Source organism: Oreochromis niloticus, linkage group LG16 (assembly GCF_001858045.2).
Source record: "Oreochromis niloticus isolate F11D_XX linkage group LG16, O_niloticus_UMD_NMBU, whole genome shotgun sequence".
Lineage (NCBI taxonomy): Eukaryota > Metazoa > Chordata > Actinopteri > Cichliformes > Cichlidae > Oreochromis > Oreochromis niloticus.
The window spans coordinates 4,051,024-4,068,298 of NC_031987.2; the positions used below are offsets into that span (position 1 = coordinate 4,051,024).

At 41.1% G+C, this 17,275-nt stretch overlaps 1 protein-coding gene across 3 annotated transcripts in view; it reads right to left on the reverse strand.

Moving 5' to 3' along the window:
* hdac4 (histone deacetylase 4) overlaps positions 1-14,309 on the reverse strand; it is a 120,074-nt gene extending 105,765 nt beyond the window's left edge. For 2 of the 3 annotated variants that reach the window (XM_013270239.3, XM_005450443.4), the window contains exons 1-2: positions 14,150-14,309; positions 1,625-1,827 (exon numbers count right to left, since the gene is read on the reverse strand). In XM_013270239.3, coding sequence (XP_013125693.1) covers positions 1,625-1,646 — 22 coding nt within the window. In that variant the 5' untranslated portion in view covers positions 1,647-1,827; positions 14,150-14,309. Of the gene's footprint in view, positions 1-1,624; positions 1,828-8,600; positions 8,676-14,149 lie in introns of all 3 variants that reach the window. The other variant, XM_019353109.2, reaches the window with a different exon arrangement.
* Positions 14,310-17,275: the final 2,966 nt, after the last annotated feature.

A 17,275-nucleotide genomic window follows, 5' to 3' on the forward strand; every position in this document is an offset into this window, starting at 1 on the left:
CCAGCATTTTGTGGTTTCAAAGCAAGAAATAAAATCCAGCGGGGAGTTTTCATGGTCTCGCTTTGCCAAAGTTTTTGGCTCCTTTGTTTACACATTATGTCCAGACTGCAAACATAAAGCATAACTACTAAACAGCAGCATCCATATCATCACAGAGAGGAGGCTGGGGCCAGTCCAAGAGGTAAAAACAAGACTGACACTACACAATACACTCTAACCCAAGTGCATTCAACATCCAGGATTTTTTCTGGTTAGACTCCGGAGGTCTCAAAGCTTTTTTAACCAGCTATACAAGGCCTCCAGCAGCAGACGGCCCCTCTCTCTGTTTGTGTTCCAGGCCGGCGAGTCGCTATGCATGACGATTTATTGACGCAAGATCCCCCTCAGCCAGGACTGCCACCGATTACTGCTGCTGGAGAGAGGAGACGAGGGCAGGGAGAGGGGGGTAGACAGAAGGGGAAGGTCTTGCAGGGATAAGAGAGAGTTTTTCTGTGTGTGTGTTCTAGCTCTGCCTCCAAGGCCATAAACCCAGTTCCAAAATGCCAAGTAGCATGTCAACATGCCAGCCTTTGCCACCCAAGTTTAAGTCAGACAAAAGGCTCTTTAGTCCTCAAAGTGGTGGTCTAAAAAAAAATAGGAAATGATGATCTGTCATACGTGGAAAAAGGCTTTACCAGAACTGCACAAACTGAAGGGCGACAAGGAGAAAATGAACCGCTAACATGAAGTGAAACTGAGCAATGAGAGCTTAATTTCTGAGCTCCCCAAAGAGAAGGAAGGTCTGGCACTGGATGAATGCTCGGGCCTAATGCAAACACAATCATCACTCACCTATTTTTTTATTTTATTTCATAACAGCTGACATTTGTTTTTCAAAAGATTTGTCCATCAGCAGATTGTTAGCTGTGACATAAAAATTCCACCTCCCCAAATGAAATGAAAAACATGCGACGAATACAACTGTTCTTTTAACTTAACACTAGACAAACATCATCAATTCAGATTTATTACATGAAAAAACCAAAACTGCTAAGTTAAATTTATGTCATATATTCAGAAGCAAGTTGATGAGGGAAGCATGAGCAGGGAACAGAAATGACCAAAATAAAAAGGAAATGAAACAGGAAAACACGGCCCACTCCAACGATCACTTGCATAACACAGTGTATTTAAGAAAAAGGAAAAAAAAAAAGAGGAAGAAGACCAAGAAAGAAATCAGTAAATATCTTTGGCCTGTGCCAGTTTTCCCCGTAATGTGACGACCTGAAACATCGGCTCTGACGCAAACCCCTTTGAAAAGCCTTTTGGCAGGGACTCAACCATTTCTCCAAACACTTTTCAAAAGAATAGAAGGTGATGCCAGCAAGCTACATTGTGTCGCACAGAACCGTTAGTACTGCAACAATTAATAAATGCCTGTGAAATCAATTTGCTGAACATGACCAAGACAAGCAGAGCTTGATGGGAAGTGAGGACACAATGGACCTTTTGTCCAGTTGAGTAAAATAGAAATCCAGATCTGTGCTAAGGAGGAAAAGAATATATACTTTTCCCATAACACAGCAGCTATAAATCTATTCAAAATAAACTGCTGTGTTTAAATTTTACATTTCTTATTTCTTACCTTGGCGACTGTGAGTGCTCATTGTTATGGCTGCTGTTGCTTGTGCAGACTTGATGTGGAAAGAGAGGAGCGAGGGAGGGCGTCAGTGCGCCTCTGTCATGGTCACCATCGTTCGCTGCCCAGCTCGGCCAAAGAGGAACATGGAGGGATTCATCACACCGTGCCACAGGTGAAGACCTCGTTGGACTGCTTCACCAAACTGCCTGTGAGGGGGAGATACAAAAAAGAGGGGGATTTCATGCAGGCGCTCATTTATCACTGCAATATGCTAACCATTTTTAAACAAACTTAAAACAAACACTACATATTCTGCACGAGGCATCTTATGTGCTGGTGTCCGTTTATGGTTTTTGCCATTCATTTATCCCTCCCTGCACAGGCAACAAAGGACAGACAGCCCTGCCAACCAGCTTTCAAAGAACTGATGACCCCAGTTCAGAGTTTCCGACTCTCTTAAGCCCCAATTTAAATTAAATCTCTTCCATAAAACTGTCCAGGACATTCTTACACAGAGTTGGTGAACAACGCTGAAAATTAGAAAATAAACTGCAATTTCTGCTATTGCTGTTACAAAACAAAGGCATGTGTTTAATGTTCAACAGCAACTTCCTACCTGTCGTAAATCTGTTATAAATAGTCTTACAATTACAATTGTTGCTAAAGAGATATAAAGTGAGGAAAATGCAGCAAGAATCAAGTTAGGACACCGTCCTGAGTTGCACTTTCTCACATGCAGCACACAGCAGGAGACGGTCTGCAACAATGCTGGAAACACAGAGTTCAGTTTAGGTGAGAGTGCGTTCAGCAGGCAACACACATGGCTTGCAGAGAATTTCCCCGGACAAATACCCTCTCCATTCTCACAATCGGACATCACGCAGCTTTTGCTCTGGGGAGCTGCTTCAGTAAATACTCTTTAATATTCAATCCAACTGGCATGGAGATTTTCATTTTGACATACTGCTCTGCTCAGTTATACAGAGAAAAGTTCAGGGCAGCAGTGCAGGTGTTAAACAGCTTGAATTTGGTGGAGATTTTTGGCTAAGTAGAGAAAGACAGAGCGGGAATTCAGTCTATGCAGGGGCTGTGAAGACCAACTTCCAGAACAGCTTGTGGGCTTACAGGAAAGATGTTCTCCAATGCTGATGGTTGAACAGCCAAGGGAGCAACAGCGGGGTTAACTATGAAGAGGGAAAAAGTACAAAAACGGCTGACTGGACAGTCGTTTTTATTTTTAGCACTCTGTTTCGCTGCACTACAAAGACGTTCTTTGTATATTTTGGCATCTCTTCTCCACAGCAGGGGCTAAACCAAAGGACCAACAACACCGCAAACAGCAACAAGAGTAGCCCACAGGACGGGTTGGGCCACATATTTTTGACACTGCCCTCAAGTGACAGGAGGCGGCTACAACATGTCCATGTGGGTCTTCCAAACTTCCAGTGCACTAGCAAATTTAAAACAGAGACTAAAAGGAAGAGAACAGAGTGAAAACAAACTGGCAAGTTGTATAACGTATTTATTTTTTTTATTAAATCAAAGTGATTCATTTGAACCATCTGGCTTTATTTAAAATCACAGCATATTTACAGAGTAATGCGAGTCACTATCAGAACTGTCATCACAACACTGCCTGAGCCACACCCCACGAAGACAAGCTTTTGAATTTGGTTTAGCAGGTGTACATCGGTGATTAAGCACTGCAAGAATAATACACCGCATTTGTCACATTTATGCATCAGAGCTTACCGGGGCACACGCCTTTGCAAGCATTTTAAGATCTGATTACATCTATTACCGTGTTTACTCCCACAGTTTGCACGGTCAGCCTGGGAAAGTCACTGCCTAAATAAAAGGCTCTGGTAGAGCCCCAAATGAAATGCAAACAGAGGCTTCATGAAGGCTTAGACTCACCTCCGAGTCAATAGCAGAAGAAAGAGGGGAAGAAAACTTTTCATACTGCCTCGTGTTTGTGTGTCTTATGCAATCAAAACTGCGAGCGGTGCGCAAACAAACACACATAGAGAGGCCTCTGGCTCTTCAACTCTAACCGGCAGAAACTAAAACTCACCTCTGTCACATCTAACAGGTGTCGACAGAGCTGAAAACAAACATGTGGTAATGAGAGCTGCAATCAGTCAATTTAAACCCCACAGCGGCCGCAGCAAAGTGCGTCTGCGCTCCCTTTTCTTTCTCAAACAGACACACTCACTCGCTCTTTAAAGCTGCTAAACTGAATCACTGTCACATACCTACGTTCAGTTCTGTTGTGCAGAAAAACACAACTTCATGGAAACGTATTCCTGCCAACAGTCTCCAGGCTCTTACCTCAGCTATCAGGAATGATCATAAACACCATAACGGTCCCTTAAGTCTAGAACAAATTCATCTGAGAAACCAGATTATTAATTGCCGTCAAATGTGAGTGGAAAAAAGTGTCAGAGTGCTGATGGGATAATATTAAAGTTTAAGTGCCATTTGTGACTTTGAGAAAAAGATGAATGTGTTGCTATGACAAAAGTCAAAACACAGTATTTCACTCTTCGAGTTGAGTGCGGCTCTTCACAGCATCTTTCAAGCCACGGGGCAAAACAACAATGGAAGAGGTTTAGATGTCAGTCTGAATTCCTGACAAGGGTGTATGTTTAGTTACATGTACACTGATGACACTTGGATGACCGTGAGGGACACCTAAAATGGGTGTTGATGGATTTGCTGAGGCATGGGGCGTCAACTGGAGGGCAGTGGTGCTATTCTCAGCTCAAACTGCCTATTTTTGTCAGAGGAGTTGTCTGTCTGTCTGTCTGTCTGTCTGTCTGTCACACACACACACACACACACACACTGTTCTTTTACGGTCTGTTATAGTATGACAGTAGTGACTTTAGGCATTTTCCCCTCCTGCTCTCTCTCTGTTGCCAAACACATACACCATGGAGTTCAAAGAGAAGCCTTTACCGACTCCAGCCAGTTGCAGATTGTAAAGCTGATCTGTTATCAGTTGTGATGCTACTTCCACATGACTTCATTTTTTTTTTCTCCTGGATTCTTAATTACTCTACGGGGATCCCATAAAAAAATGGATCCTTGTACAACACTGCAGATATTTCTTTTCCCTACACTGTGGCACCATAAAATACATCACCTGCATCTCTTCAAGCACCTCATTTTCACCGGCTGACTCGTCTGGATAAGATTTATTATTCTCGTGCAGTGAAGTTTGAATCTGGAAACGTTTCATGGTGCTTGACAGGAAAACAGCTCTCAGGACCCCTTAATGGACTTCATTTCCCAAGCACTCTGAGCACTGCCGGGAGTAATCACGATAGCATAAAAATAACATGTGGTTGGATAGTGAGCAGTAAACAACAATTAAGAGACCCCTTGCATAGCTCATGAAATGAATCATTGAAAATGCATTTGTTCCATGAAGACCGCCTCAGCCTCTCAGCCCTAATTGACTATGAATTATTCAGCTGGCGATGGGATTAGTGCCTTGTATGCCATGGACAGACATGTTTCTGAGGTGTAGAGTCTTTACAGTGTGATAGCAGCTCAGAATTCTTGAAATAGATGTGGACGGCCCAACAGGAAGCTTTTTGCTTTATTACTACCACCAAGACAAGGGTAGAATATTGTAGTGTGTCTGACAGGAGCTGGTTCATCTGTGAAGTTCAGTGTGTAAAACAAGGGCTGGGCAATATACAGATCCTTTTTTTTTTTTTTAATGCCGATATAATTTCAAAACGTATATGGAATGAGACAATTAAACAAAGTGAGGCCAGTCGTGTTGGCTCTCCGTGCAGACTCACTTTCTGCAATTTCTCCTGCAGTGAGTGATAACTAAAGTTTGAGGCATTCATTAACTGAATGTTAAAATTGCATTTGTGACTGCAGCTGATGAGGTTTCCTGCATTATTTAAACGAGGCACTGAGAACAAAACTGCTCTTTTCAAAGCCAACATACTCAACAACAAAAAAACTTGCGATTTGAATCTCATAGTTTTAGTTTGTACATGCAAAAGACCTACGAGAACAGCTGAATCACTGCACCACCACTGCTTTTCAAAAAGCCTGAAACCGTCATTGCTTTGAAAAGGTGGTCATGAGAATTAGAACCTGTACTCCATCACTTTTGGGTGCATAAACCCTAAAATGGTTCTTGGATTATATCACCTTCACAGAAATGACTGTTGTTTCTTATTTTGGCAGTAATTTTGGCACAGTAGACAGGAGCTTAGTCCTGCTGGAAAGTAAATCAGGATTTCCATGAAGCTCATCAGCAGATGGAAGCATGAAGAGCTCCACAATCTCGTGGTAGAAGGCTGCATAGATTTTGGACTTGATGAAGCACAGTTGACCAACAGCAGCCAACACCAGCAGATCACACCCCAAAGCATCACAGAAACGTCACATTCAAATCTGTGCCTCTTTACTCCAAAATTTACTTTTATTTGAAAAGAGCAGCTTGGAATACCGAGGAACAGTCCAGGTAGGACACTTCTGACAGCGTTTCTTTAATACAGCAGTCTGGAAACAGCTTATTGGCTTGTGGAGGTTGATCATCGTCATCAACTGTCAAGTCAGCAGTTTTTCCCAGGATTGTGATTGTACACATACAGAACTAGACCGAGAGATAGACAAAGCATTTAAACCATGCAAATAATAATTTACTCAAAGTCAAATTTACATCCTAATAATGTAAGATACTGGATTTTTGATTTTCATGAGCTACAAACTGCAATCAAATTTTTCATACAATGAATGCTGAATAAAGGTTTTACCTAATTAAAATAAATTATAAAACAAGATTAACTTTTGTAAAATCTTCACATTTTTGATATACCAACAGTACAACTTGTGTAATGACTACAGTTAGTATTAGTCTCTAAGGATAACAGCTGTCACTGCTTTGTCACAAACTTTACTTTGTAAACTGGGTAAACGACTTCACACAATGTTTCACATCAAAATGCAAAACAGTGACCGTGTACGTGTTGATGAAATGACTGGAGATATAAATCATGAGACCAACCTTGAGACCTGGTACCCGAATTCTACACAAATTCAAATAACATCACGGATATTGCATTAAAAATCTTTCAAATGAAGTCACTTTAAAATGTTTTAAACGCAGCTAAGCTGAAGGCTTGAGTTTCGTTTTGAAGCTTTGGTACAAATCATTACTAAACATTCAAGCCTAAAGTGGTGGAGGTCGTGGTTAAAATACAGTGTTTTATTTCTCAATAACATACCATTTCAGCATTACTTCTATTCATGTACTGACTCATCTTCAGTCACTGTTTTTATAACTGGGTTAACGTCACAAAATGCTGGAATTCATCTAAATGTCAAATAAAATATCCCGATATGCATAATGGGGGACGTGGGTGAAGCACACCAGCTAAATGCCTGAAAATTCACTTTTCCTGCATCCTCAGCCGATGGTTCACGTAACCAGATGCAACTTTTTATGTTGAGTTGTTTTTTTAAATTAATAGTTTGAGAAAATTAATCAAACTAGGAGGGGGAATCAGAACCAAAATTTCCATCATAAGAATAGACAGATTACCTGAAATTGTTTTTCTTTTGCCTAAAACGAAAAACTGAATAAATGGCTATTTGTACAATGGTTGAGTGTGCAGGCCTGTCCATCGCAGGTACCAAGCTCTTACCCAACACCGCTGTGCTATTAATAGACACAATCAGTCAAACGAAAACAAAATGTTCACTAACAAGGATGGCTTTCCAAACTACAAACCTATTGATAACTGATTTCAGAGCGCTAGGATGGGTTCCAAGTCAGGACAAGGTCCTGCAAAAACACAAAAGAGCTAATACGGGTTATTATTAGAGTTGCGAGGCACCAACGGGGTGTAAGGGGCAGAACTGTGGGAGAATAATTCACAGCCATGAGTTCACTGGGTGACCACAAGAACTCATCAAACCTCAAAATCACATCAGTTGAGGATGAGAGCTTCTGTATAGCCGCCCATTAAAATCCCAGCATCCTTCTTGCTGCTTTCAATCTTTGTCTTCTTGTCCTGCTTTCCTGGCCAAAATCCAATTTCTTTTCTTTGATTAAAGTGAAATTTCAGTCTATACTAATGAACAAGTCTGAACTTAACAAAGCACTCTTCTGCTAATAATAGAAAAGTCCTAGCATGCACAGCTGTCTTTCCTGGAAGGTTAACATCAACATACCTGTACTGAAAGTTTTCTAGATCAAATATAACCAATGTGTGCTGATTTTATCAGGTTGCAACTTTCCCTACGTTCTTACTGGTTTAGAAAATCCAAACATTAGCATACTGATGCTCTAAATGATAAATGGGCGGATTCTTCTATAGCATTTATATAGCCATTTGTTTTTTAAAGAAATGTTAGAATCGTGTAAACAGTGACAACACAATTTTTGATTTGACTATATATAGCATATAGTACAAAAAAGTAATTGTAAAATATGTATGTGACAAATATTTTAAGATTGTCTTAGGGAGCACCAAAACACTAAAACATGACAGTGGTCATTATAATGTTACAGACATTGGACAGGCAAGAATGATAATGCTATGATTTTATTCTTAGCCCGCTACCTTAATGACAATTTTAAGGAAGCAAACATTATCAGTCTTGTCTGTCTATAACATCATAATAAATAACTTAACAGACGGTTAACATTGCTATCAAATAAAAATACCTTCAGCTGAAAAATCCACCTTTGATTTGGCAAAGATTTGAATACCAGATGCAATTCCTAAAGCAGCTCTCCCAATTAAACAGGCATGGGACCAACGCTAGGCGTACACTAGTGATTCCCTGAGGCTGGGTTTGTAACTGCTAATAATTAAGCAACTAAAATTATTGTTTGGTGGTCAGGTTGACATTTATGATGGTTCATGACCTCTCAAACTCATTCAGTGTTGTGAACATCAAATACTTCAGCTGCTGGTAAGGGGAGGAGCTGTGTACCTACCTGTCTGCAACTGTTCTGTGTGATGTTTTGTGTCAACTGGAGGAGGCCAAGATGCTGTCATCTGTATCGGTACTACTGCAAATGATAATATAGTCACAAAGTAATTTGTAGTATTGTCAGTGAAGTTAGTATCTGACAACCGTAACAGAGGTAGGAGGTGTTGTGGAGGAAGGGAGTAGTCTGCAAGCATTGTGTGTGCATGCTTGCTTTCTTAAATTCATTGATAAATATCACTTCTATGAAATATACTTCATGCAAGTAACTCCAACTCTGACTTAAAATCAGTAAGCCTGGGATAGCAGGAGGTGAACCGGTTGTACATGTGATACAGAAAAAGGTTACAACTGCTGACGAAGAAGGACCACCACTACCAGCGTCAGTCCCAGATGGTGATATTGAAGTAAATACTGATGTAGAAAACTCTTGGTGAGTAGGCAGATGAATAGCACTGAGGACCGCTATAACAGCCACCTGGCCAGCCAGCCGACCTGTGTGGAAAACCCAAACTGTTAAGGGCTGCAACAAGGCGGCTAGCATCAGAAGAATGAGAAAAAGCACAAAGGGATCATCTACTAGTAAAGTGATGGTGTCAATCCAACAGACAGATAAAGAAATTATAATGAAAAATATACTGCTAATATACCGAGGCCCACAGACCTACAGCAGCGCAAGTTTACGTGTGGAAAACACTGAATGGTTAGCATGTGTCAACGTTAACACTGTCAGATGCCGAGAAGCATCTGTTGCCATGTGCATCTAGTTTTCTAAATGCACATGGCACAATGAAGGTTATTGAAGTGAGACTAAAACCAACACATGGTGATTAAGAGGAATTAAAATCTAAACTACAATCATTTGAAAAGCAACTGTCAACTGCAGTTTTGGTTTGATAGACAAATTACTATTTGGACAATGCTGCTTGAGTATAAAACCAAAGCTCCAATGCCATTTACAAAGTCAATCAGTGTAACATAAACAACATGTGAACAAACAGGGATGCCTGTCCCAAATGCCAACCACTTGCTAACTGATTTTAGAGGTTCAAAGTCAGGACAAGAACAAAAGAGCTAAACAGGTTTTATTATTGGAGTTGTGAGGCACCAACTGGGGATAAGGGAGCTGAATGTTGGAGAATAGTCAACTGCAATGAACTCATAGAGCGCCCAAAGGGGATCAACACAAGGATTCATCAAGCTTCAAATCACATCAATTGAGGCTGAGAGCTTCTTTACAGTTGGCCATTGAAAATTCACAGTCCTTTTTTTACTGCCTTCAATCTTCCTCTTGTTTACTTTTGCTGTTTTTCTGGCCAATATCCAGCTTCCTTTCTTTTTATAAACTTGCATAACAGTAAGCCAAATGAGAAAAAACAATGTACTGTAACCATCTGTTGATTGGTTGGCTGGTTTAGTTGAAGGATTCATGTACAGCCGATTTCCCCAAGTGTCATTCAAACTATATTAGTGTTTTCTCAAACACTGTGTGCAATCAAGAGCAGGACAAAATAAAAGAATAAATGAATACAGACAAAGATAACAAAACAAAGATACAGTAGTATTCGGAATGGCAGTGCGCTGGTGGAACGACCTTCCCAGTTTACAAATTCCTGCTGGGTGATTGTGCATTGCTGGGTTCTGTCATTTTATTTGTCTCTGAGCACAACAGTGGCATTAATAGAACCCATTAGAATCCATTAGTGTGACAACATCCACAAAATGTCCACAAACAAGCAAACGTTCTGAGCGCCAGCTTGTGCTAAATAATAGAAGGAAATTGGAAAGTCAGACCCGGAATTTTACAAAGCACGATGGAACCAAGATAAATGAGCTTATTAAAGAGATTAAAAGAGGCAAACTTAGGACACAAGTGCTCATGAACTTTGGTAAGGTAATGATGTAGGTAGCCGTGTGCTTGCTGGTCTAAGGTCACCTACTGCAACTTCTCTTATGTACTCCCTATGATATTAATGTGTAGTACTGAATCGGGGCCAAGATGTACAGCTGTTATACATCCACTATATCTTTCCGTGCTACACCCTCCTTGGCGCAGTGATGATACCAGCTGGGGGACAAATCATACAAACAAAGCTTCTCAACCAGATTTTCTTCTTTGTTGGAATCTCAACTATTTTGTTTTGCATGCTTCACTTCCATCTATACTGTTTGAGTTTGTTTTAGTTCTTTCACAAGCGCTTGTTGATCAGTGCATCATTTCACACTGCATTCCTATTGGTCAGTTGCTAGTCACACTGTGAAATGCTTATCCTACACTTCTGGCACTTTATGAATTTTGCCTCAGGCTTGGTTGGTTTAAAGACCAATATAACTATGAACCTCTCTTATTACGTGACTTAGTACCATGAGTTTGGAGTAACGACCAAAAGATATCACCATGACATATCACCTGTCTTGTTAGTCAACTTTTGTCTGGGAAACTCCAGAAAAAAAAGCGGCTGAATCAACTAGACGATTGAAGAAAAATAACAAAAAACCTCAAACTTAGGCATTATAAATCTTTTTTCTTGCACTTTCCCAAAACCAGCATTTTAATCCTCCTAATAGCTCCTAATAGAAATACAAAACAATCTCACGGTACACCAGGAAATTATTCTCTCTGTTCATACTCAAACAAACAAAAGCACAACTTGCAGGCCATCTTATAAAAGCTTTCTCCCTGACGAAAAGATGAAAAGACTGGTTACTTTGCATTGACCCAATCAGCCCAGTGTTAGACACAGACAGAAGTCCTCTTTTTCTTTACTGTCAAACACCACCCAAAGTCCTGCTTGAAAATGCAGACTTCCTAATATTACAGCATTTTGCACACTAACTGCAACAGATTCCTTTAAAGTGGACATATTATGGCTGACATATTAACAATAGCGGGACTTCCAGTCTGTATCGTGCTATTAAGTCTCATTTAGCTTAAATATTACAAGAAAAAAAGAACAATTTTCTTAAACACTAACGCCTAAGATTCAACACCCTCCAGCAGATATTGGGCAAGAGGCGAGTTACACCCTGGGAAGGGCGCTGGTCTATCACAGAGCTAACACATGCACATGTCTTTGGATTGCACAGGGAGAACACCCAGATCCCACACAGAAAGGCCCCGGCTGACCAGCTGTGAGGCATCAGTTCTTACCACAGCACCACCGTGCTCCCCACATCAAAATCCCACATTGCACACTACAATTAGGAATAATTCAGTTCCACAAACACCAAAGTCTAAAATGTGAGACAGTTACTGCAGGTGTTTAAGCCAGGCAGAGGTTTTGTTAGATGGACTCTTAAAAGTTAATTTACAGTGATTTAAAAACTGTCAGTTATCCTTTAAGTCCTTAGTCCACATAAAGCTGTCGAAAGGGGCAAATCAAATGTGCAGGTGACTTTTTTCAAAGTCAATACAAGCAATACACCAGGTGTTTCATTTGAAATCTGACCAGATTATTTATGCTTCTCCTGTGTCTTACTGTACACCCCCTTTCATGGAGATGCAGATGCAGATGGATACAGAGCATCTGGTCAAAATCCAAGAACTGTCTTGGGTGGGTCGATCAACTCTGGTAGGTGCGTCCTTGCCAGAAAGCAAAAGGGTCAGACTCGGTTTTGCCCTCATATTCTACAATTACACACACAAATCATCATCATCACTGGTCTATAAACACTAAAATCCAGAGCAACTGCAAGACAATTCACACCCCATGATCATTACAAAGAAAACAAGAAAGTGACTTGGATAATAATAACTGAAATCATTACCACGCACTACAACCATGTCAACACTTCCTCTTTGCATGTACAATGCAAAATGAAAGTAATCGCCACAAAGAAAAACTTTGTGCAAATGCGAAACCATTTATTTCAAACAAAAACATTTTTTGTGGCGGCTTTGCGTTGCAATCCAAAACGCCATAACATGGTCTTCCTCTGGAATTTTTCATGTGGCCAAAGAATAATTACAGGCTGCCAGCCCTGTGGAGTTTTATTAGACATGTTTAGAGTTTGTTTTGTACAAGACTTCGCATATGCTTCTTAAAGGGGACATCCATCCATCCATCCAACCATCTTATTCTCCCACTTATTCCAGCTCAATACTTGGACTCAACTCCTTAGAGAAGTCACTTTTCCACAGTTCAAATAACCCTTATTTATCCTACAGTAGGCCTTGGTGTAACCTCTCAGGTTATCCACTGGCTTAACAATCCATTTAACTCACTCCCCAAATCAGCTTTCTTCTGGTTGGCTGCCCATCTCAGTCAGAAGGTTTAAGGTTGCAGCTTCTGTGCTCACAATCAGTGCGGCGTAACTGAGATTACATGACATCACGAGAAGCCAAGAGTGAAAAACGGTCTAGAGCTGATTGTTCAGAGATGCCAGAAGCCTGAGCGTTCGGCTCACAAACATTTGTTTCTTTGTTTTACACCATCATCTTCACTCTGCTGTTACCTTCAAAGGATTGATATCATGATGTAATGACATCTGTCATCATCAAACAACTGAATGAGACCACATGAGGACGTTTTGAAGCTGCAGAAGATCAGACATGCCTAATGAGTTGTCAGTCACAGACAGACACTGTTGAACATCAGCTCTTAAAGAGTAAGAATATAACAGGCTGCAGGCTGCAGAAAGAGATACTGCCATAATTCAATGATCCTGCTTTACATCTTCACCAGTCTGGCCTGTGCTCTCGGCAGACTCATCCTTTAGGAGGACAACTGAGGCATTTCTTTAGTGGGCTGCTGTGACCTTGTTCCCGTGGGGCCTGGAGTTTACAAGCATGCGCCAGCAGTGCTCCAGAGCTCGTAATGCTGAGGGAATAGTTTCCACTAGTGAAGGCTTACAGGAGATTTAGCAGAGCACAGGCACAGCCCTGCTGCTGCTCCGCTCTGTTTACACTTCACCGAGACAAAGTTTACAGCCAGAACTGCGGCAGCGCGGTCCGACCTCAGCAGAAACCTCCATCACACACACGCACGCACACGCACGCACAGGGACACCCGTGCTGTCTCTGTGTTACTTGAGGAACTATGGAGCAAACCAATGCGTTTAACTACAAGAACAAAACTTTGTGTGTGCTCGAACAGCTCCGCTAAAAGCGCGGCTGTTTGCACCGAAACCTCCCCAGAACATCTGGCAACCCTTCGCTGTAACCTCAAACTCAGCATGAAGGCAGTGTGACAACACGAGGCAAAAACACAGTGAACACGCTTTAATAACAATCCGCTTCTCAGCGCACCGAAAGCTGAGCAACAATGTTGCACAACACACTGTTTTTGATAACCTACTACAAACTGCTGAAAGTGAGCAACAACGCTTCTATTGCGCAACACTCACGGCTTCCTTCAGCTGACTGTAAAACACCCCACAAACCCACACGAAACAGAGTAAAGTGGAGTTGCCCCACGACTGCAGCTCACTTCGAGGAGACACAAAGCGCAGCGACCCCAGAGATAAACATCGCTAACTTTTTTCAGTCATGTGCCTCTAAACGTTCAAAGCAAACACCGGTTTTTTTTTTCCACAAACACGGAACGGAAACAGTACCTGAACCGAGCTTTGCTGGCTGGGAGTTGTTGCTGTTCTCCCGCTGCTTAACAGCATCCACGGAGCAGGGTTTTAGGACCCGTCGGTGCCGTTAAAAAAAAAAAAAAAAAAATCACTCAGCCAACAGATCCGCCATACTGAATTAATCACGTGTCAGACAACCCCCTGTGTTTCCGTAGGAGGCGGGGTCTGCGGGCAGGATGATTGACAGCTGACGGGAAAATCTCTAAGTGGACACATGAGGCAAGACCACCCTACTGACACACAGGTATCATCACCTGTCCTCTTCCTCCTTTACTACATCGTACAAGTTTTTTTATTTTTAACTTGTTTAATGGGGTTTAATGTATTTTACATTTAATAGAGGATTCTTTTGGATGTGCTCAGCAAAGACGTATATGTCCTAATTTTGTTTAGATTACAATAAACAGTAAAAAAGCTCCTGAATGCTGATTCAAACCTTTAGTATTTTAGGCAAATACCAAAGAACAGGCCAAGCAAAACACAGCCAGCACAAAAGAAACAAGGTTTCTAATGTCACTGGAATGCTCGGCACTCCTCTTACTTTAATATATATATTAAAGTATATATATTTAATATATATATGCACCCACTGGTACCGAAGAATGGAATCCCTGTGCGAACTCAGTCTGCTGTTTCAGTTGGTTCTTCCCACTCCAAGACGACTTTCCCAAACTGCAGATAACATGTGTCAACTTGTCACACGCAGTAGCTGGTTTAATACTTAGGTGGAGAGACATGTGGCAACAGTAGATTTTCCAGAAGGAGTTGGAGGATTGCAGTTTCCCTCCTGGATGTGAGCCTTCTAAAACCATATACCCTTCAAATTATAGGTTTAAACACACACACACAAATATATATATATATATATATATATATATATATATATATATATATATATATTTGTGTGTGTGTCTGTATAAAGCTGCCTTATAGTGTCCAAGGAGACATTCAATAGCCACAAAACCACATATGTAACTGATATCTGCACAGCACCAAAAAGGCTTAATACTCATCAGGGGGTAGTGCTCTTGATTCCCCTTGTTTGTTAAAGGAACACTTCCGTAAGGTGAGAAGCGCAACTCCAACTTCCTCTAACAAACTGGAGCATGGTATACCTCTGTCTCATAGTTTTTCTCTTCACTCGCCACGATTAAACCCTGTGACAGCTTTACTTGCTTGGTCAGTTTTACACAGCATCCCAAAATAAGTCAGCAAACAGTGAGTTCATCTTGTGTATAATATTAAGTACAAACAGACGTTTAGTTCATTTAAAAATCATTACTGTGGTGTTTAAAAGAAATTACAGCACAATAGAGATGAGTTCATAGCCTACTATAGACATCATGTGTGCCAACAGCAGGAAAGCTACACAGGCCATGGAAGGATTTTCCTTTATTATATCTGCACCTATTCAACTGCATGCTCGTGCAAATATCTCATCAGCCAAGCATATGGCAGCAACTCAGTGTATTTAGGCATTCAGACATGGTCTTAGACCAACCATGTCTATGGAAAAGAAGAAACCCAGTGACTGTTAGCTCTCTGGGTGAAAATATCTTGTTGACATAAGAGGTCAGAGGAGAATCCAGAATGCTTTAAGCTGATAGGAAGGCATCAGGAACTGAAATAATCACTTGTTCTAAACAAAGTATGCAGAGGAGCATCTCTGAATGCACCAAGCTTCAGATCTTGAGGCAAATGGGCTACAGCAGCATACCACACCAGGAGCTCCAGGAACAATTATCACTTCTTTTTCCCATTAATTTTCTTTCCTTCCACTGTACCTTAGTCAGTATCAGTATTAAGCAATGGGGTTTACTCCCTGATTTATCCAGTAAAATGACACTATGAATCACAGCGTGTAGAATAAAATGTTACACAATTAATGAAAAAGTGCCATTGTTAGTTTCCCTTTTGATTGTGTAATCTAATGTAGTGTTTTCACTCTTTTGGAGGGGGGAGGGGGTCATCTTTGAAGAGCAACATTATGAATGTACACAGCCAGTAACTCTGACGAGTGCCATTAATTACCAGCGTTTGGGGAATTAACACACATCAGCAGCTGAAACAGGGAGCAAAGACATCAATAACATGCGACAGCATGAAAATAAAAATGACACAATAGCGGCGAAAACAAAACGCTCAGTGGGAAAGCAGGTTTAATTAGGTGGATAAAATAGAACACTGAGCTGTAAATCACCTCATCCCCTTCAAACACCATTCATCTACTTATTATCCAAACACATTGTCTGGATGTGATTATAGCTATGAGGCGATAAAGGGATACTTTATTTGTCATGGAGCAAACAGAACCTGTGACTTTTTTTCTTCCATTTAAAGGACAAATTGAGTAGGAAGCACTCATGCAGGCTGGAAGCAAAACAGAGAAGTTTTGAAGATGCTCGCTAATGTGGCCAGGCTGTCAAAGAAATCTGATGAATTGCAGTTATGTGGTAACTTTGTCCTTAAATAACCGACACCCAGCAGTACACCGTGTGTGGTCATAATCAGCAGTTGCACTGATGCAAGTACTGCACAACAGTGGACTGTATTACTGTCAGGCTTGAAAGGACACCTGATGCTGCCGCAGATGTAGCAGCAGCAAGGCTGGGATTACATAAACACTCCAGCTTTAAGAGTGTGGGCTCATCCAAAGAGAAATGAAACAACTTGACCCAGTGGAGCTGTTCGCCAAAGAACAACACTGACAGCATAATAAGCATCCTCTCACACGGGCCTGTCCACATAAGCAAGGAAGCTGATTTGAACAACGATGGGATGGCTCAACCCGGCCACAAGCTCCGCTGACAGCATAATAAGTATTCTCTTGAAACCCGTCCACGGCATTTAAGAATGGGATGCATCCAGAGTTTATCTGCTGCAATGGAAGCAGATAGGGCCAACACAAGATGCCACACCAAGCTATTTGATATAGCTAAATAGTTATAAAGAGGTCATTAGGATCATATTCATTCATTCAGCACTATGGCATAGAAATGGCAAAACTCTTTGACCCACAGCACCATAGATTGCATTAAATCTGCACTGCATTAAAAGAAAGTGAGCTGATTAAGGGCTGGCATGCATTGTTGCTGAAGCTGC